General features: G+C 38.8%; 1 protein-coding gene and 1 long non-coding RNA gene across 2 annotated transcripts in view; both read right to left on the reverse strand.

Annotated features, from left to right (window-relative positions):
- Positions 1–677: 677 nt before the first annotated feature.
- LOC118972662 (uncharacterized) lies at positions 678–11177 on the reverse strand. Its single transcript, XR_005061724.2, has 3 exons — positions 10879–11177; positions 9667–9784; positions 678–4335 (listed from the first exon to the last, which is right to left on the reverse strand). It is a non-coding gene; the product is annotated as an uncharacterized lncRNA (long non-coding RNA).
- Positions 11178–13564: 2387 nt separating this feature from the next.
- The window catches only part of ASB4 (ankyrin repeat and SOCS box containing 4), a 65364-nt gene continuing 55793 nt past the window's right edge, over positions 13565–23135 (reverse strand). Inside the window, exon 6 of the mRNA XM_073238806.1 lies at positions 13565–18185. Within this exon, the coding sequence (XP_073094907.1) occupies positions 18042–18185 (144 nt within the window). The 3' untranslated portion in view covers positions 13565–18041. The remainder of the gene's footprint in view (positions 18186–23135) is intronic.

Raw genomic sequence — 23135 nt, forward strand, 5'->3', positions numbered from 1 at the left:
GATGACACGAATAAATGGAAGGATAAATAATGTTTATAAATCAAAAGACAAAATACTTTTAAGAAATCAGTTTTTCCCAAATTGATCTATAGATTCAATGTAATCCTAATAAAAAAGACCCCAGTGAACTCTTCAGTGAAAACTAACAAGTACAGTTTATATGTAACAGATCTAAGATAACCAAATTTGAAAAAGGAGAGCACAATTGAAGGATTAGTAGTACTAGACTTTGACTTATTATAAAGCTATAATAATCAAGATCATGTGATTTTGACATCAAGCTAGACAAATAAATCATTTGATGAGATAAGGAGCTCAGAAAAAATGCATGCATATTTAGACAATTGATTTTTGACCAAGGTGCAAAGGCAATTTAATGGAAGAAGAATAGTCTTCATCAAAAGAGCTGGTACAGTTGGAAATCCATATGTAACAGAGTAGCCTTCAACATATACAAAATTAACTCCAAGTGGATATTGACCTAATTATAAGCCTAAAACTATAAAATTTCTTGGAGAAAAACCTTTGTGTACTTAGTTCAGGAAGTACTTAGATTTCAGAGCTATGATCCATTTTTAAAAACGATAAATTGGATCTGATCAAAATTACAAATTCTGCTTTTTGAAAGACACAATGAAGAAAAGAGACAAGCCACAGACCGAAGAAAACATTTTTATTTTACATATCTGATAAAGGACTTATAACCACAATATACAAAAAGCTCTCAAAGCTCAATAATAACAAAATATACAATCCAGTAAAAAAAAAGGGGGGGGGCTTGATCAGGCACTTTATTAAAATGGATGACAAATAATCTCTTGGAAATGTTCTCACCATCTTTAGTCACTGGAGAAGTGCAAATTAAAAATATGGGATGCCAGTACATACATATTAGTGCAATGCTGTCTCATGCTTATACAATACTAACCCCACTGAGCATGTGCCGACTTAGGTAATTGTTGGCAGTGAGCCACTAGTATCTATGCTGTTATAAAAAGATGTCTGCTGTGGACTTGCTTGCTGCATATGGATATAGTGGATATGAACCCAGCACTCCACCAGCCCCTGAGAGAATGAAGTTTGGTATTAACCCTTTAATGTTGTTTTTCAGTTTCACTGAATCCAGTGCGAACCTGCCAGGAGCTGAGATCCTGCACTACAGTGACTATATGTGGGGTAAATAAAAGTTTTCATCCAGAATGTCCAGAATCTCCCATCTGGCCTTAGTCCATTTTCATACCCCTGGACGTTTCAGAGCCTTCTGCCCACCCAGGGCAAGGGGAGAAAAGAAAACAGCCATTCTCTCCTCCCCTCCATTTCTGGTAGGTAACTGGTCTACTGTTTGCCAGTTACCAGGGTCCCGCCCACAGAGTTCCTCCTGAAAGGAGCGGGCAGGGGAAGAGAGCAGGAGCTGTTGCTGGAGGAGATGGACGGAGCTGGGGCTGGCTAGCTATCCCAAGCAAGCTGTAAGAAATAAAAGCCTTTCTCCCAACCTGCCCTTTCACTTGACTTAATTCAGTTTCATCGATTTATAGGCGACTCCCCCGTGCCCAGGAACACCCTTTTCCCCAGAGCTACACTGCACTTCTTGCTGGCAAGGATTTGGCACAACTGAAACTCTGGTAGGAATGTACAGCCATTTCAGAAAAGTAGTTTGGTAGTTTCTTAAAAGGCTAAACATCTACTATATGTTTCAGCCTTTCCATTCCTTTGTATTTAACCCAAGAGAAGAAAAAAATGCATCTATACAAAGACTTATGTGACTACTTATAGCAATTTTTTCCACAATCTCCCCCAAATAGCAATCAAGTAAAATGCCAATCAACTGGTGGATGGAGAAACAAATTCTGATACATCTATATAATGCAATGGCATACTACTCAGCAATAAAAAGAAATGAAGAAATGATAAACACAAGGATGAATCACAACATAATAAGGCTGAGTGAAGAAGCAGAATTAAAGAAGATAGAGAGGGTATATACTTTAGGATGCCATTTATAGAAAATTCAAACTAAACTATACTGAGAGAAGCAGAGCAGTAGTTGATGGGATGGTGAGGGAGAAGGGAGGAGATTACAAAGGACTATGGCAAATTGTACACTTTAAATATATAGTTTATTGTATGTCAATTTTGAAAGCATATGTTCCAAATATATATATACTTTAATATTTGGTAATAGACTGGATATGCTTGGTGAGGAGAAAGTATCAAGAATGATTACCAGGATTCTGGTTTTTTCACCCAACTGAATGGAGCTATGTCTGAAATAAGAAGGAACAGAATAGACCCATTGGAAGATCTTGGATGGGAATGAAGATTATGAGTTTTGTTTGGGATATCATGATTGGCAGTGAGAGATATGTAGGAAGCCTAAAAATTATAACATAGCCTGTATGTTCATAAAAATTTAGAAAGCACTATAGAATAGTATTTAAACAATTGCTGGATAGTCTTACTGAATAAGTAGCAGTGATAAGAAGGTGGATGGATAACTGAGGTACAGGTCATCAGGGGAGCTTTCTAGAAGGAAATGAAGCTTTGAGGAAGTTTAGAATCTGGCTAGGAGAAAAGATTTAAGCAAATAGCAAAAGAGGGGGAAAAAGTATAAGTAAAAGTCCCCAAAAAGGCCAGAATAGATATGGGATATGTTAATGTGTGTGTATATGTGCATGCACATATGTGTTTTACGGAGTGTATGTATATAAACCCATATGTGTTGGAGTTGACAAGGGGAGAAAAAGGCAGTAAAATAAAGGAATAAACTTTATGATGGGGAAATGTGAAATAATATTTGGGATATATTGGATGGGTACAGATTATCAATGATCTTGAAATGCATAGATGTGATCTGACACACAGTAAGAAGCCATAATCAATTTTGGCCAAGGAATTGCATAATCAAAGTAGCACTTTATAAAAATTAAAACTGCATTTGTGTACGGGATGGTCTGGATGGGAGACAAGCAGTTTTATAGCTCTGTAAAAGTGTCTTTGAAAATCAAAATGTTTTGAAGTCTTTGTAGAGCTAAACTGAAGAATATCCTTTTCTTTCTCTCCTCTCAAGGAATGCTGACATGGCAAGCAAAATAGTTTCACCACATCTTTGTGCTTTCTTTTTAAAAAGAATATTTAAGAACCCCTATGCTTATTTCATTTGAGGAGTTCAGTGTACAGGACTTCAACTTCTATCTAGAAATTTTACTGTGGGAAGTTCTCCTTGCAACATGCATGCTAATTATTTTTACGTGGTATCTTAAAAATTCATTTACAGTTTAGTGATTTATATATTAATGTGATGAAACTGATGAGGGATCTCTCCCGAAGAATTCAAATGACTGAAAGTTGAAAGCCAACACCTTTAAGGTTAGAAGCATAGGGTTATTTACTGAAGACTGGGGAATAATCTAGATCTTTTTCTCCTAATGGACATAGATTTATCTTATCATATAATTTTTATCTCTACTAAAGATAATGCAAGAACAAACACATATATTTTGAACTATGGTTTCAAAGGGAACCCAAAAAGATTTTTCTTATAGTAAGTGATACCCTGGAGCAGACAGTTAAGGAATGTTATAAATTTTCCTAAAAGAGGTTCTGCCAAAGTTGTGACAGTCCAGTTTAGGTTCAGGTGGAGACTCAAACACGTTATGTGCAGAGGTGACAGAGGTCTAGGGGAATTAGGGTTAAAGGAATGTTTAAAATTGGTGTCTATTTTAGTATTTAAAGTAAAATACCTTTGACCTTTACATTTAAAAGAGACTCAATTCACTAGGATGTGACTGGTAGTCTGATGCAGTGGACGTCAGAAACACACATTCTGCAGGATGAAGCCAGAGGTAATGAAGTCAGTTCAGGAGTAAGGACTCACACCATTTCAAAGTTTCAATTATGGAATATTGTGTCACTCAGATTTGTTTTGTAGCTTAGTTCCCACTGAATATATTTTTTTTACAGATTTATGTTAAAAAATACTGTAAGTGCTTTGACCTCAACTTTGAACACTGGGTTCCATGCACACTGTCCCAGAATGCCCATCAGAATGTAACCTCAGAGGTCCTCCCCTACTCTAGAGTTTCCAAGGGTTGCCATATGAGAGGACCACAAAAAAGTGGCTTAAGCAACAGAAATGTATTTTTTCACAGTTCTGAAGGCTAGAATTCTGAACTCAGCATGTCGAAAAGTTGACTCTGTCTGAGAGATGTAACAGAGAATCTGTTCTGTGCTTCTCTCTTAGCTTCTGGTAGCCTTGGGAATCGTGTGGCTGTTAGATGGCACTCTCCCTGTGTCTTCACATCACCTTCCCTTTGTGTTCACAGTTCCCTTCTTTCTCTATGGACACAATAATATTGGATTAGGGTCCACCTCAATGATGTTAATTGAACTTGATCATCTGCAAAGACCTTATTTCCAAACAAGGTGATTTTCACAGGTCCTGAGGGTTAGGACTTCAACATCTTCTGGAGGGACATAATTCAACCCATAACACCCACCATCATGAACCTCACTAAGAGCTGTAATGCAAGTGCATCATAATGACAGTTCCATGGGCTCTGAGGTGGAGCAAATCCAAGTGTCGGGGAATGTAAGGTGGGGTGGGAAAAGAGGAATTGCTGGAAAGGAATCCAAATTCTTAAAAACACTGAGTGGAGCAAAACGAGCTGGTAGATATCTATGGACTAGCAAAGCCCACAAGTTCGAAAGGTCTGCACCAAATTGTGCCTAAATCTACCAGACCTAAAATACCCTGGTAGCTAATTCAATACTTCTCTTGTAATGGTTCTGTTTTCCTCACTGGACCTAGCTGTGGCTTTTTCTTTTTATCCTTTACTTAAAATATGATATGAGGAAATTGGTCTTAATTTAGCATATGATTTTGTTTACCTTGAAAAAAGAAGGCAGTTGCTTTAAAAGAAAATCTTAAGGCTTTTGTTTTCTTTTTCATCCCCCAAAGACAAAGAAAATCACTACATGCATCAAAAATATGCTACCAAGAAGGTATTGTAATTAAACCTAATTTATGACAAACAACTAACAGCAAGGAAAACATCTGACTTTAGAAAGTTTGGGGAAACCTCATATATTTTATGAAGGAAAGATCTCCAGCCCTTTTTCTTCTTCTCACAAGAGAAGGCATGCTAATACATACAGAGGCCAATAGCAGAATCCAGGTCTTCTACAACTCTATGTCACCTTCCTGCTTAGTGGCACTAGCCACACGTCCTAATTTTTACCAGTTAGGAATGCTTACAGCAGCAAAATCAACAATGCAGGCTAATGATAACTTAAATAGATAGGGTTTAGAAGTGGTGGTTGTTTTAGATTTCTTTTCTTTTTTTGCTCTGTTTTGTTTTTCCATAACCCAAACTCTGGAAATAAGAGTCCAGGAACATGAGTAGTAATTCAGTCATGTCATTAGGAATTGGACCCTTTTTACCCTTCTACACCATTCTCAGCAAGTCAACTTCTTGTCCTTATTTTTATAACTTCATGGTATCCAGATGGCTCTCATAGCACCAGGCATCCTGTCTGTGTGTTTAGGTTGAAAGGACTCACAGGGGCCAGTGAAGCATCTTTTCCTCTCTGCTGTTTTCATTAGGAAGCAAAACTTTCTGATAAGCCTCCAGCTTATCACTTTTGGGTCAGATGTCAGTCACATGGTCACCCACAGTTATAAATGAGGATAGGAAATTGAGTAAATTGTAAAAGGACATAAGAGCATCATGATACTAGGGCTAAAAACATCATGATACTGAACAAATCAAGGTTCTGTAAGCAAGAAAGAATGGGAAAGGTCTTTTGGGTCAAGAGTCTGCCAGAACAATCTTGAGGGTTATGAGAGAAAGCTTTTGAGAATCCTTAAATGATAACCCATCATGGGAGTTGAAAGAACAACAAAGTGATGGCTAAAGAAATTAGCTACAAGAACAAATTTAAAAAAAAATAAGCATTTTTTACCACCTTGAGAAACTCAAGAAATACCATTGGGTGAAATCAGACTCTCATGATAAAAAGAAACACTGACTAAATTAATAATTCATAAAACAATAGCATTGATATGGATGCAAGTATTTGATGATCATTAATAGACATTCACCATAACACATTTAAATGACGAATGGAATCATTTCAGCAAGTGACCCAAAAGTCAGTGGGTCTGGGTAGGGCCTGAGACTGAATTTCTAATAATTTCATTGGTGATACTAATGCCTCTGGTCCAGGTGCCATACTTTGAATAGTAAGGATCTAGGAAACAATTCATATCTCTTCAATTATTTCAGCATGGTCAGTATGAAATTTACTTGACTACTCCCATTCTTGACTGCTTGGCAGATAAAGAATTTATGCCAAGATGTTAATTAATTTGTTTTTTTTTTTAGGGATGAAGGTGAGACTTGTTTTTATTGTAAAAGAAAGAAAACTCCTCAAGGATCTTAACAAAGGAAAAGGAACAGTACACTCAGAGAACAGACACCAGGATACAAACAAAATTACAAGTGTTTTAACTCCAGTCCTGTTCCCATCTCAAGAGCAGAGATGGGAGGGAGAGCTCAAGCAAACAAGCAATTCTGTAAAACAAGGACTTAGGAACCCTACAAATATGATTAAAATCTAAACTTAGTTTACTTTTAAAAAAAATTTTTTTAATATATCAAAAGGCCTGCTTTAGTGACATGTTTACCTTGGGATTTACCATTTACTCTGTTCCATTTATGCCAAATACCTTGGTGTATTCCCATATTTAAGGATATCCTATGAACAGTTGCCTTAAACCAATGTGAAGTTATTCCAGTAGTGGAATTTAGACCCTATAGGAGCTTAAGGGAAGAAAACTTTCTGAGCAAGATGATTTTAATGAATGATTATAGTACTGATTCTCAACATTCTACAACTCACACTATTCATTTTTAAGTACCAAAGCACCAATATTTTTGTTGGTGTTATATCATTATTTTAGTATTTTTAAAATCTGAAGTCTGATTTATTTGTGTTTTGAGAAGTACCTAGAGAGTTAAACCAGCATTAAAAGGCTAATTTTATCATCTCTCAGGGTATCTGGGCTAGAAAGTGAAAAAGGCAGGAACATTAACCCAGATTTTCCCAGATCAAATTCACTCTAGTTCTACTACTTGAAAGAAGTTTTTTTTCTTTTTTCTTTTTCACAATCCCTGAATCTGTAAAGGAGAGTCTCCCTAGAAGAGAATTATAAGGAAAAAAGAGCCAGTCTTATCCTCAAGATATCAGCACTTTGAATAGAGTCAGGTTAATAGCAAAACCAATCAGCATTTAGAGGTGGAAATTCCTTATCTATCTGATTGATTTGTTTTGTTTGAGCATAGGTTGTTTCATATCAGAAGCTAACAACCAGCATCTTCCAAGTCAACTGCCACACTTTAGTAAGAAAAACTACAGCTCACTGTCAATAAAAATATTGGTCTTCAATTAAAATAAAAATTTCTAAGAGATTGTCTTTGAAAATTATGCAAAGATGAGATTATTTGTAGATAAAAGATTCAGAGAAAGATGTTTGGATTTAACCTTCCCTAGAATAAAATATGAAAAAGATTTTCCAATGACTGGAAAAATTTGCCCCAACTCTAGGCTCACCACCAAAGATAACCCTGATGACACACACTGTTCTTAAGACCATACTTGCAAAAAAATAAAATATTTAATTCATTTTCAATTTTGCAAATTGATTTTCTTCACTTTATGTAATATGTAGTTTATTCTACATACTTGTTTTTATTCTTTTTCTGAAAATTCTAATTAGAATGATAATATATGTTTTATATTTATGGTCATGAAATTTAACTTTTATTCCATGTTATATAATATATCTATACATTTTATATGCAAAATATACAAAATCTTTAGTTTCAATGACTTAAATTTTTTTTCTGAATTCTAAATGCTGTTCTTAAATCAACTATGTGTACTGTTAAAACTAGTCAACAGGCCCAAAATGGAGTCATTTATGCTAAACCCCATGTCATCAAACTGCAGCTTAATCAGTTTGGGCCTCTCCCAGATATGGAATCTTAAACCAGTCAATCAGGAATCATCTGGTCAGCAGTGGTGAGGTAATCTTCCATCCCATAAACAAAGGTGACTTTGCCACAACTAATCACTTTTTGCTAACATAACTTCCTTGTACCCCCCCCCACCCTTTTGCCTATAAAGTCTTCCATTCTGTATGGCATCTCAGAGCTCCTTTCTATCTGCTAGATGGAATGCTATCCAGGTTATGAATCATTGAACAAAGCCAATAAGATACTTAAAACTTACTTAGTTGAATCTTGGTTTTTTAAAACAGTTTTAATACCAAGACATCAATACATTATGAAATAAATACAAAAGTACCAGTATGTCATCCTGCCCCAATAGTGTCATCATGATTTTCTGTGGCTCTTCTTAATAATGCCACATGCATGACCTCCAGCTGTAGGTGGCTGAATGTACAAATGAATGTTTAGTGTACTTTTTCTGATACTCCCCTTCCCATTGCCTCTCTTCTGACACACTCCTTAGCTCTTCTTCCTGGGGTGTCTTCTGACCCTGTAACCTTGAAAGGGGATCAACTTTGTACCTAGGCCTGTCTACATGCTTCACATAATCATTTCATTTAATCTTCACAATTATTCAGTGGGTCCTTTTTTTACAGTTTTAAAAAGGTGCCCACTTTACAGTCAAGCAAACTCACGCTGGAGGGATTTGAGTTCACGTGAAATACCACATTGCTGGGAGTTGTCTGGCTCCTGTTTTACCAAGTGCCATGTCCTCTTCCTTCCACTCCACTACATCAGGACCCTTGGTCTCCTCTTTGTGTACTAAGAGTGCACAAATTGTTTTGTTTACACACCTACACAAGATATTTTGTTTTGAAGAACTTAAAGTATTTTCTCAATAATTAAATAGTATTTTATCTTCAACTAAATTGTAGGTAAGATTTTATGACCTTTATGATCTCCTCAATCCCTGGGGGCAGCAGGGTCTACAAAATGACAAAGAAGGCAAATGCCTAGAACAGCAAAAGGAATGTGGTCAAATAGCCCAGAAACAATCCTGAGAAGACCTTCACAAGGAAAATGGAAACTTGAATAAGTTACGGACATATTATGATTTCTCCTAAACCAAAGATACAAATTGAACACCTTGTTTGCTCTTCAGTATTGAAACATATGTAGACGTTTTCTGTATATTTATTCTCTTTAAGTTACTAGGAAAAACACAATCTCCCATTTGTGGAGCACCCATTGTTTGCTAAGCACTTTACATTTGTCAGTGGTTTATTGAATACTGTGAACTCATCAGAATTCAAACTCAATAGGGTTTTATTTTTCTCCAATTGCTGCTTTAAAACATGCTCCATTGAATCTCCCTTTCCCAAGACTTTATGGCCTTTCCAGCATATGCCAGTTTTCTGACCATTTCAGGTTGTAAAAGATATACTCCAGCACCATCCACTTTAGTTTTTCAGCCAGTTTGAATGTCCATGTCCTCCCTTAGACCCAGGGACCAGCCTGAGACATGGATGGAGGTACAGAGGGGGGCGTCTCTGCATGCTTCCTCCACCGCCCTGCCCTGCATCTCCTGGGTCTCTTGGGTTGTTGAGGAAAGGGAGACAGAATTTGCATAAAGAGCGGAAATGTTCTTACTCACCATTTGCTGTTAGAATCTCTGCCCTCCCCCGTGGCTGCCATCCACAGGAAGCACCACTCGGGAGACACTTGATTCCTTGGGAATCATCCCTTTAGGGGCCTCTCCACTGCAGGGCCACCTGTCATAGGAAATCAACTCCAGTGGACTTTTTCCAGTCTTCCTCAGCTCCTATCCCTACAAGTTTCACCCTACAGACTTTTACTGCTGGTGAAAGTGAACTCACTTTCTCCCAGTGAGTTACAATGTAAGGCAGGGTTCCATCACAAGAATGTAAGCCTTCTGTGGTGTCCCCTTGATCTGTAAGAAGATTCCGGCATCTTTTTCCCACTGGATAATGGCAGTGTGCCCTATTTTTCTACTGCTCATTCTCTCTACCCTGAGCTTTCTCCTTAAATCTTCCTATTATTCAAATAGGCACAAAGGGCAGTTCAGCAAATCCATTGCATAAGCAGGTATCCAAGTGAATAACGAGATTCCAGGCTCAACCTCTTGCCGGAAACCCTTCTCCATCCCTGCAGATCTTTCTCCTGGAGCACCCTCATGGCTTATTTTAGAAGCACCTTCCACCAGCACCACCGAGAGTGGCAAAAACACAGGACTCTCTCTGAGGCTGAACATTTACAATTCAGTAGTTCCCTCCAGATTAGATTAGTGAATTAGTGGTAACTGGGGCAGCACAATGAATTTGCCTCTTAATGAATCCCAATCATCTATTGTCCTCTAATTATATATGTGTCCTCAACTCAGGAGGAGTCAAGTTGCCAGGTCTGAGACAGTCAGTCCCCTCGGCATCTTACCACACATACAGTGTATATGAACTCCACACAGCTGTGCACAATAGGTATTGTTATGCCTTAGGAAAGAGAAACTCAAATAATTAATGTTGCACTAGGAGGGTAGGGGAATTTCCATCACCTCATATCATGTGTAGCATGTAATAGGGCTCAATAAATATTTACTGAATAAATAAATAGTGTGAAAAAATAACCCAAGGTCATGCTTAGGAAATGGTAAAACGGCTCTCCAACTCAGTTCTTTCTGACTGTGAATATCTCCCTAAATAAAGTGTCATCCTCACACTAAAACACTGATTATAACCACAGCCCAGTGTCATATAGCTTCTTCAGTCTGACTCAGACATATCTTTTAGTGAAATATCTCATTTCTCTCCCCATATTGGACTCTAGCCCCATGAGAGTTCCATCCACATACCTGTGAAACCAGTCAGCAGGTCCCAAGCCCAGAATGAGCTTATCCTGCCTGGGTCTGGCTCTCCAGATTTCACAGTAGCATATGGTTGGTGAAATCTCTGCATGGCAGAGCCCTTAACATTCAGTCAGATCATTCTCCCCTGAACTTTTCTATTTTCAGTTGCTTAATAAGCAATAAGGATCTATGTGACATTTATCCTCTCTTAATTGCTGCCAGGTTCTCAGTTCCAGTGCTATAAAAGCTGCTCAGTTACTTGTAGGGACTTTGAAAAAGTATTGGATGGTTGGATAGGTGAATGAAGTGGGTGAATGCCTGCATTTCAGGTAGTTGACACCACGTGATTCATCTTGGTTCATGTCAATTTCATAAACCAAAAAAGCAGCTGAATCTTAGAAACAATTTCAAACAAGAAGCTATACCTTATACGAATACAGGGAATATGCGAAAAACTCACTTAAAATATGTATTTAAAAATCAACACTTGATTCTTACAGGTATTAATATAAGGGAAGAAACATTTCTTAAATATTTGGTTTTAGAGTTGGGCCAAGATGGAATCTCTGAGGATTTAGGCAGGCTTTGGGAAAGAGGGGAAAGACACAGCGAGAAGAAGACAGAAGTTACCTCTCCACTTTGCCTGCCCTGGCTGAATTCAAGTAACCTCTGTGCTCTTTGCCAAATCTAGAGCAGAGGCCTAACTTGGGAGGGCAGCCACTCAAAGTCTGCAGTACCCGTTTATAGGAAAGGTCATTGGCCATTCTCCTCAAGTGCTGACTCCAAGGTCCATGGCCTGAGGCTGTGAGATGCAAAACAAATGAAAGTAGAAGGCACATATTTGCTTTTGGCTCTGGATGGTGTGATTACAGTTGTCCAGAGATGTATAGTGCTCTCTAGTCATCATCTAAAAACTAACTGAGGGGTTGAGACATGCAGGGACCTGGGCTGAAGGCTTGCTTTGGAAGGCCAGAGGAGCAAGGAGGGGCAGCGGTAACCCAGCACCACACAGCATCCTTTCTGAGGCGTCAGAGTGGCCTTGGTGTCTATTCTTGGCATTGATCTGATTCTCTCATAAGTTTCTGGCTTCCTCCCAAAGAGAACAGTGTGTTCCCTGCTGACTGTAGAAAGGCCTTCAAAACATGTTTGTGTGTACAGCCGGTAGGCAGGGCCTGGCTTAGTCACTCCGTGCTATCTACTGCCTTTCCCTGGTGTCAGGAGGAAGTCTTGCTCAGACCTGCTGTGACAGTCCTCACAAACTGGGCTGGATCCTGGCTCTACACTGGGCACATTAATGGTGTTTCTGTGATGCCCATACAATTGGTGCAGAGATCAATATTTTAGGGAAAATGAGTGTTCCTCCACACCATGGTCCAAAAAATATTCTGTTGCGAGGGGTAAATATAGATCGAGTTTCAGCTAACCTCCTGGTAGGGTCACAAAGGCTTCCTTTAGAAGCTTGCACCTGTTTTCCAGAGTTAGATCTTCTGGCGTGGATGATTACTCACCCTGTGGGAGCTAAGATAACGCAGATTATACCAGCTCTGGATACTGCCAGCTTGAAGGGACTGACACACTCCCTGCTCATCACACTCCCTTTTCAGAGAGGCTAGGATTAGTAAGCCTAGCCTAAGGCACCCCTGAGGGGGCTGCTGGGGTCTCCAGTACACAGAAAAGGGGTTATGAGGATGACCACGAGCTCTTGGGCTCCATGGGCAGGTAAATTACATCCACTTCTTTTAGACTCTATTCGCAAACAGTGGCCAAATACTGTAAAATATGTTAAGGACAAACTACTGGAGATAGTAAGATGTCATCATTAAAGACCTATTCTTATGGACAAGGTGGGTGCATAAGAAATGGGGTCCAGCTTTTTCAGAAATGGAACTATTGGAAGTTCTCCATCTTTGAATATATCCATCACTTCCTCTAATCACTTATAACACACCTTCTCTGGTTTGGTCTTGCATCAGAATTTGGTGAATACACACTCTTACTACACTCTCCTACCTCTCCCAATATCTGTCTCTTAATGGCATAGCTTTACTGGAGTTCTCCATCCTGTTGTCCTGTAGGCCCCTCAAATTCAGCATGTCCAAATTTATCTTGTTATAGGAAACTGTATGGTGCAGTGATTGAAAAGCAAAATAAAAACATGTAGGCATTGTTATGGGACTCACTGGGCTTGAATCCTGCCTATACCTTTATTTAGCTGTGTGATCTTGGGAAATTGCACAATCCCTCTGTGCAGTTTAATTGTTTGTAAAATAAAATAGTAAGACTTTCCCCATAGGTTTGTAGTGAGAATTAAAAGAGTTAAAACATAAAATGATTAGCACCACTATATTAGATTTGACATAAATAATAGTTAAAAGAATGAATTAAATAACATATTTAATGGTGAACCTAATATTAATTGGTCAAGATACTAATAACAAAAAAAGTTTAAGTGTGAAATATGGAATTTGAGAAGCCCAAGTTGAGCAGCAGTTCTGACAGTCAGTAACTAGGTGACCTTGGTCAAGTCACATAACTTTTCTGCTTCTCATTTCCTCACATATAAAATAGGCATTGTATTAATAGCTACCAATTGTTGGCTGCTGGTTATGTGTGAGGCATTATGCTGAGCACTTTATAAGCATTTATAAATAACCAGAAAAAGATTTAATAATCATATCAGAATAATTGCTGATAATAGATGATAAAACATTCTTTCATTTATTCATTCAATTATTATGTACTCAGTGAATACTAAATGCTGGGAGATGAGATTCAAAAGGGAAGAAATTGCAAAATATTTTAATACACAACCCATCAAAATATAAATACAAATAGCCATTGAAAAGTTGACATCATTATTCGTCAGAAAAATACAACTTACTATACAGAAAAATACTGACACCACTAAGTGTTCACACATGTGCAACTACCAGAACTATCAGATATTGCTGGTGGAAGTGAAAAAATGTACATCACTTTAGAAAACTCTTTGGAACTTTCTTATAAAGTTAAATATCTATCTACTGACTGACCTTTGCATTCCACTTCTAGATATTTACCCAAAGAAAATGGAAATGTATCTACAAAAAAACTTAAACAAGAAATCTTCTAGCAAGATTGTCTATTGTTTTAGTCAAAGTTCTCAGGAGACACAGAACCAGTAGGCTGTACACCTATATACACAAGAGAGAAAGATTTATTTTAAGGAATTGGCTCATGTGGTCATAGGGGCTGGCAAGTCTGAAATCTGCATGGCAAGCTGCTGGCAAGTTGGAGAACCAGAGAAGAGTTTATGTTTCAGTTGCAAGTATGAAGGCAGTCTGGAGGCAGAATCTCTCCTTCCTCTGGGGATCTCAGTCTTTTTCTCATATGGCCTTCAGCGGATTGAATGAGGCCCACCATGTTATAGGGGCAATCTGCTTCCATAATACAGAGTACTATGAGTTTGAGGAAACTCAACATCTACCAATTTAAATGTTAATTGCTTCTAAGAAATACTTTTACAGCACCACCTAGATTGGTGTTTGACCAAATATTTAGGTATCAGAATATAGCCAAGTTGACAAATCAAATTAACCATCACATCCATCATTACCCCAAACTGGAAATAACCCAAATGTCTATCAATAGGAGAATGGATAAACATAGTGTGGAACATACATACAATGGAACACTACTAAGCAATAAAGAGGTACAAACTACTGATACAAAAACGTGAGGAAGCTCCAAAATGTTTTGTGAAGAGAAAGAAGCTAGAAACAAAACTCATATCTGTATAACTTCATTTCTATGAAGTTCAGGAATAAGTAAGTTTAACCTCTGGTGATAAAAATAGTACAGTGTTGCCTGTGGAAGGCGAGGACTTACTGAATAAAGAACAATAAAAGTGTTATTTATCTTGATTAGAGTGTTGATTACACAGGTACATACATTTGTAAAAATTCACCCAGTTATATGTTTAAAAGTTGTACTTTTTTGCTGTATGTAAATTTTACCTTAATTTTTAAAAATACTGAAGAGATTATGGTTTGTTCTTTAAGGAGGGTACAGCCTAGGCAGGAAGACATTGACCACATGATACGATGATTGAAGCACTAAACCTAATTAGCTTATTAAGGTTTCATAAGAATAGGTGGGGTGCCGGCACTAGCATTTTATAAAGCACCCCAGATGTTCTAGTGTGCAGCCCAGAGTGAGAAACACTGCCTTATCCACGCTCCATGAAGGCTGCGACTTGGCCATTATTCACCTTTGAATCCCAGCACCTGGTGCAGAGTCCAGCTCAACAAATATTTGTTAAATAAATTCTGTTTCCTTCCACCAAAAAAAAAGACCCTGTGACAATATTCACACCTGCCTTCTACTTCTTCCAGCTTTTTATTTACCTAATGCCTGACTATGAGTCTGTGCAAACCTTGAACGTAGAACCTAAAGATGACAAATGGATTTCATCTGGCCTGTCCACGTCAAGCACTTTGGCTGTGGCAGTCTAAATATTTGTTGAGGATGATTGTGAGGCTGGGTCTGGGTTCAGCAGGAAAGATTATCTTGATTGGTTACCATAGGGCTGAAAAGTGACATGCCACACTTTTGCCATCCCAACAGTACCATGTAACACCTAAGTAAGAAAGGTTTGCTACCTAGAGAGAGACAACATGTATTAAATGAGTGAGTCAGCCCTGTCCCAAGGCAGAAAATAATACTGAAGTACTCTTGAAAACTAACTCAAATACCAACAAGAGAGGCGTATCTTGATTTATTGAGATAAATCCACACATGCACAGACTGCCTGTGTGTGTGTGGCAATACACATTGATGACATATCATTGTATACATACATTCCTACATTCTACTCACATTTGTTTGCTAAAAGTGTGTGTGTCTAAATTTCTCTGGCATGTGTGGGGTCTACAGGTCTCTTAGAGAAATCTAAAATTCCCCTGGAAAAACTCAAGCAGGGTAGGATTATAGTAATAATCACCATTTATTAAAAGTTAGCCATGTGCCTGGCATGGTAGTAAACATGCTCAAGATATTTTTACTCTGCCATCAACACTATAATGAGGCAATTACTGCCCCTAGTTGCAAGAGAAAGGAAAGTAGGCAGAAAGAAGGGAAATGAAATGAATAGAATTTTGAATGAAGTTGTCTATTTCATCAGCTACTCAGAAACGAACTGCAATTTTTTTTTATTCCAGATGATGCAACCACAGAGAAGAAACCTGTGATTCTAAAATCTCTTCCTGATTTCCAAAATCTCTTTCCAGCAAAGGGTAGAGCAGATTTGTTTGAAACTGTAACCAAGAGATTAATGAAAGTGCCCCAGAATGCCTTTGCCTTCCCTGAGCTCTCAGGTTGAATCTTCCCCAGGGCTGCATTTCCTGCTCCAGAGGAGCCAGGAGTTCCACAGCGGATTCAAGGCAAGGAGAAAGCACTCCTGCCCTGCCTTCTCCAGGCCAGGCTGCCAAGAGCAGAGAAGCATTAATGGAGACAGCTTGGAACAGTTTGCTTCAGAGAGTTTGCACCACAGGAAAGTCGTTGGTGTTAAAATGCAGTAAGAAAATGTAGGCCACTTCTCTGGCCTGTGCACACAAACGTTTTAGGAGATGTATCTGTCCTCCACATAGTCTACATAATCCCCCCACCCCCACCCCGAAGCAGATGCAGGTACCGTCAGAGCATTTATTGGGGTTCAACTACATAAAGGCTTTACATAAATTGTTTCATTCGGCTCCCTAAAGAGTCTGTAAGTCAGGTCGTTAATTACTATTTTCCAAATAAATTGACCCTCATATTAAGAAACTGGCCCAAGTTCACACAGATATTAAATGGCACAATAAAAATTAAAATCCAAACTATTGAATTTCAAAATTCATATTTTTTCCCCTGGGCCACACTGCACTCCTAATACATGGGAGCAAATACTTTGCATTTTATTTGTAAGTATCGTTAGTGCAAAACAAGCCAAAGCTTACTTTGGAACGATTTGAGGCTGCCTAAGCTTTCTCTGTGGATATTCTAAGGAGACGCCTTTCATTGTCCTTCTGACTTCAGCAGTGCTAGGCATTCTGGGGCTCCTGAAGGGCAGTAATGATGGCAGTGCTCCTGTAAACAGTTTATCACTTGAACACTGCCAGGGCCAGAATTATAAGCAGCCCTAGAACTCCAAATTTTACCTCTGTTCTTTCATCCTCTGATGTCCTGAAAGAACAATTTCCCCTTTTTCTTTTTATGCAATTACAAAATATTATTTAGCTTTTGATATAAAAAAAAATGTCAGGCTATAATCCCATTTTTGCTCTAGTAAATCATTCCACATGATTAGAGTGTTTTATATGAGAAGAAAAGAGTTAGTTAATGTCATGTTTGGATATTTTTCTTTCACATCTAAATCTTCAGAATTGTTTCTTCTTTTCTTTTTTGGCCTAGAAGAAGAGTTGAAAGCAATGGTAAAGGCAATTACCTGTGTTAAGCATCATGAAAGTGCTCTCAGAATGATAAAACACCATGTAGGTGTTATGCAGTGTATGATAATTATTATTACTATAAAAGTTAAAAGTTTGGAAAAAGAATGATTATGATAGTAACTATAGGATATAAAATATGATGGCAATAATATTCTATTGGTTCCCCACTGTGCTTCCCTGTGACTGAAGACATTTCATAATTTGATCCCACCCAGCCCTGCCAACCTCATCTTCTATTCCGCACAGATAATCATCTTCTACTTCCATCAATCTTATCTAACTGGTGACAGTGAATACTCATTGTGCATTCCAGCTCTCACACTTCACTGAGGCCACTCACTTACCCTACTTACCCAAATGCCACCCTTCTCCAGGTCACAGCTGAGGTCCACAGTGACCTCTGTCTTCTCCCAACACCGAGAGCACTTACCATCGGATGGCCACCCAGGCTCACATTGACCTGTCACAGTCGAGGAAATGAATTGCACATTCGATAGAGACAACTGAAGAGAATTTCATCAAGGACTACTTATAGACATGTAAGTAGCAAGGAATGAGGAAGCACCTGGGACAAAAGCAGCAGGAGGTAGCCTGGACTACCCCTAGGTCTGCAGGGACAAGTGGAGGAAGCAGTTACTATAGCCCAGGGAGACAGTAGCTTAGGAGGACTCCTAACAGGAGCTGCGGCCTTGGGAAGGGAATTCAGCCACCATCAAGAGGAGGCCCGTTAGAGTCCCCAGCCATCTCCTCCTGCCCGTCAGTCTCCTTCTGGTCATCGCATCGCATTGACTGAACCCACGAGGAAGCGAGGGGGCAAGTCAGCTGATGCAGCCCGTGGAAATCATCCTGCCGGGACCCAGAGCAGGGGACAGTATTAGTGTTTAGAAGGGCAGCAGTTTGTGTGTGTTGCTTCCTAATTTAAATTGATCATAATCTTCATCATTTCCCACCTCTTGTCAATCAAATACTGACTTTCAAATCTTTCCTGGTGACTCTGGCAGTGCCTGCCCTCCTGGACTTAGAGAAGCTCTCTGGGGCCTGTCTTCTACTTCTAAGATCTTCTTAAATACTGATGATGTTTGGTTTTGTCAAATCTTCTGGGCTTGACGAGCACTAAAAACTAATCCACCAGTATGTTCAATCGAAGAAGTACAAGGTAACATCGTTATTTTATTTCCTTGGCTGGAATAGCATATATTTGCATAGTTGTTATCCAATATCATTGAAGCATACTTATATCTGAGAAAACCAATTACTAAAGGAGAAATGTAAGCATACCTAATCCACTTAGTGTTGGTTGAAAAAGAAAAGAAAGAAAGCAACTGCTTCTTGGGTGATATTTTTGCCTATTTCATGCATTGCTTCTCACTGGTGACAGGTATAAACAAACACAGGAAGAAGGCAATTTATCACTGAAATATAGGTTTTGAGAATCATTTCTAGTCACCCATTTTATGGCAGGCTGACAGAAAAATAGCTAAGTTAGATAGTATCTATTTTTTTAAAGAAAAACCCCACTGAGTACTTTTTATTCTTACTTCTGAGTAAAAACAAAGAGATACATTGTGCAACTGAGAGTAAATCTTGCCAGCCTTGGTGTCAACACTCCCCTCCTCCTTTCACGTATTTCACAGAAACCCGGATGTATTAGTACTTAGTAAATTCCCAAGAGCGAAAGAATCATGAAATTCTCCACCCCTCCCTGTCCATTCATTCTGATGGGCAATAGCCCTCACTGCTAGAGGAATCTCATTGCTGATCTGCACCCCTGCTGCTCGGAAGTTACCTTCTTCAGACATTTTCCCTCCCTGAAGATGGAAACAGCTTATCAACCCTCTCTGTCCACATGACAAATTTTCAAGTGACTCCACAGCCTTCATGAAATAGCAAAATGAGTCATTTCATCCTTGATAAACCCACCTACAAAACGACAAGTTTCCAAAATTAATTAATTTGCTTGTTTGCTAATCCTCCAAGTCAATGTTATTTCCAACTCCATCCTCACCTCAAAAAAAGCCCAAGAAGGTCAAGGACCTGGTGTGTCTTGTTCCCCCACTGATTCCAGCTGTTAGCAACATGCCCACCACATAGTAGGAGCTCAATTATTATTTCTACCAGTGAACAGAAATCTGCCCATGTACCACCTTCAGCAGCAGCTGCACTCTGATAATGTATGACCCCACTGGTTGAAACCTCTCTAAATAACAATGATGATGACAGTAACAAGGACAATAATAATAATAAAATGTTAACTGAATGTCAGGCTCTGTCCTCTGTGCTTTAATGTATTAACAATTTAACCCTCTGATGGGGTTCAGGATACCCTACCCCAAAATATGGTACCTCGGCATACTGAATATTTTAGCTGAATAGTTTGAGAAAAGAACAGAATCAGGAAGGTCACTCTGATTCACCCCCTACCTTCTCTCCTGAAACAGGTCATAAAACCTCCATGTGAGAGGTCCTCTCCCTGTACCTGGACAAAAGGGGCATCCTTATCTCTCAGGACAAAGGGACACCAGAGAAGGATCCAGACAAACAGACCTTGCCAATTTTTCCCCAACTCACTACACTTACCTCATTCTCCTTAAAGACCTATCATATGTCTACAGGGCTGCCATTCTTCATCAAATCTAGCATAAAAATATGCAGGTCTGTTTCTGTAGGTCTCATTTCCTTATGAAATCTCCCATGTCATGTTCAACTTAGAATAAATAAATTTGTATGCTTTTCTCTTGCAATCTGTCCTTGTCAGTTTAATTTGCAGACCCAGCCAGAGGCCCTAGAGAGTCAAGAAAACCTTTTTCCTCCCCTACATCTGGAAACAATCAGATGAAATTTTATGAGGTAGGTACCATTATTATTTCCATTTCACAGATGAGAAAACTGAGATATCAGAGCAAGTGTATTATTTTCCCTAGGTAAGGGGCAAATAAGGTTGGGATTCAGGATAAGAACCCAGATAGACAAGTATCAGAGACAAAACTCAACATCTAACTGTAATGCATCTGTTCATACTCCTGAAGAAAATGACAATGAATTCCTTCCAGATACCAGCTATGATGGTTGTATTTTCAAAGAAAAGGAGTGAATTATTGGATTGTTTCTAAGAAGTTTTGAAAGTGTTCTAGTTTCTTCACAATCAGATAAGTAACAAAAACATAACACTCAGCTGTTTTTTCCAACATTGATAACTCATTGCAAATGGCTTGGTACTCTTATTTGTCCTTACAATCAGCTTTTGACTGCTGTGTTTTTTATTAGAAGCCACTGGGTTCAGGATGGAAGGACAAAGTGACAGTGTAACACTTGGTGATTAGAAAGTAGAACGCGAGTGCGTCTAGGTCCTGAGAAGGGGAGGAAAGTGGACAGGTGGTCTTTCCCTCATATCCAAGGTCCTTCTTCACATGTGTCTTACAGAATGGAGGAGAGGTTTTTTTCCCCCAGATAATTAAATGACAGCCTACAGAAAGTAACAGAGACAGCATGAGGCTATGATGTCCTGTGTTGCTATTGCCCAGGCTTGTGTGAATGGTGAGATGAAGGGAAATGAAACCCAAAAGGAGAGACGTGGTGAAGGGCAGAAGGGACTGAGCCTACCATCTCTTCATTATTATTTGAACACTCTCGTTCTCGTTCCTACTCTTGCCTGTGCTCTGTGTGTCTTTACCCTTTACTTGCTTTCTAAAATATTATTTATTACAGGCACATTTCTTCACTCTCATTTTCTTTAAAATGCCAAAGAAATCAATGAAATGTGGGGAGTTCTTCCGCCGTATTGCTGCGAAGTCAGTAAAAGGTCTTATCAGTAGATAAACAGCTCACAGAGATGAAAGGAAACGGAAGAGTTTTATTTAAGTCCTCTAAATAGAAGTTCCAAGATGAGGAGAAATAACTTTAAATCCATGAACAAACAATTCAGAACAAGTAGCCGTGTAGTAGATGCTACATTAACACAAAATGTTAAGCACAAGTAGACTGAGAAACGTTATTTCCCCACACAAGGAACACTTTCTCCCTTTGTCCTCAGCACAAGTTTTATTACCAAGGTCAGAGTGTCACAGCTTTTTCTGCCACAATATTCTTGAGGGTGGAGGGCAGCAGGTACCTCCCCCCAGGACTGCAGCATGTGTTCTAACACCAGCTTGCTGCGAACAAACTATTTCTGGGAGGGTCATGTTTTATGCGGATCATTCATACAAATTCAGCTTTGTGTTCCATAATATGGATCTTGTTTTAGTACAAAAGTGTTGTCCCCAAATATTTAAATAAAACTGAAGAAAATTAGAAAGATTCTTGTATTCACCTATGGTTTTTCCTGCCCAACACCAGGTGTATGAGAATCCCAGAGTAGAACACAGTCTAGGTGCTAGGCTAGTGAACTATGTGACATCATCTCTACTAAAAACTCAAGTAACTAAAGTTAAAGAAGATGAAGAATCACACAAATAAAAGAAACCTGCTCACAAAAGGCAAAGAGATGTGTCAGTAATTAATTACTCCTGCTCTAACCTCTAAAAAGTGATGCTAAGAGGCAATGAATTTATCTAAAAGTGATTAGCAAGAACAAAAAAGGTAAACAAAGTAGGCTTCATAAACAATGAGGTCCAGAGGTTACTCATCTACATTTCTCTTTCTGCAAACCACTAACAAGTCTGACTAACTTGTTTTTCTAAAGTTCTCAAACTTCTACGAAAAGCGTTTCCATTTTCCAAAAGTCTTTGCCTCCTGTAGCCAGCCTTCAGTAGCAAAGTGCTCCTTATGTTTGGGCTAAAGTGCTCTGAAATGTCAATCTGTTACATAGAAACACCAGAGTGATCAATTTAAGCCTAGCTCTTCACACACTTCCTTGCACACGTTTTCCCAGACTTCCTTGACACATACATGGGAGACATTGAGTGGGCAATATTTTTTCCCAAGGAAAGCACTAGACAGGAAATCATACTAAAATAAAACAGCATCTAGATGTTCAGAGACACTTAAAGTGAATATATTTACACCAACAGCAGGCCATCGCTCCACCTTACATAATCTTTTCACTCTATCTTTGTGTTTTAAAGAAAAACCACCTTCCTGTGTGAAGCATGACTTTGAAAGGCAACCGCTGAGCTGGGTCTGCACCTGTACTGTTGCCCCTGACGTGACACTGCAGGTCCCTGCTTGCGTGTCTGGATCCTCTGCCTCGTGGTGAGATCCTAGAGGGCAGGAGTCCTTGCTTTGGACTCATCACTGCAACTCCAGTCTCTGGCTCATTGAGAGTGGGTCAAAATGTCCATTTTGAAACTAGTAAGTGGTTTTTGTTTTCATTTCTAATTTGGCTCAAAAGATCTTGTTTTGACTATGCTCATGTGCTTTCTTCATGAAAATTAAGTTAAGGAGCTTGGTGGGGGGATAGGAGTTTGCAAAACCAGCAACAGTATTTTCTGCTAAGTGGTAACAGGGCAGACACTGAGATGAAGGGACTGATCACAAAGGCTATGATTTTGCCAACTGAACAGTAATGTAAACTTTTCACTGATAAGGGAGAGAAAGAGATTGGTTGTAAGAAAACCTGGGTCCCATTTCAAATGAGATAAAATATGAAAAGGTTTACAGAAATATGTCAGGCACCTAGTAAGAGCACTATATATATATTAGCTATTATTGTTACGTTGGTACCCTCTGGGTATGTTCTCATCTCTGAGAGTTTCCTTAACTTCACTTTCTTGTTTATTTCCCCTCACCATGATATCCTAGGATTAATGGCATAGTGCTTGTAAAGTATTTTGAAATCCCTGAAGTGTCGTAATCAACTCA

Source organism: Manis javanica, chromosome 6 (assembly GCF_040802235.1).
Source record: "Manis javanica isolate MJ-LG chromosome 6, MJ_LKY, whole genome shotgun sequence".
Taxonomy (NCBI): Eukaryota; Metazoa; Chordata; class Mammalia; order Pholidota; family Manidae; genus Manis; species Manis javanica.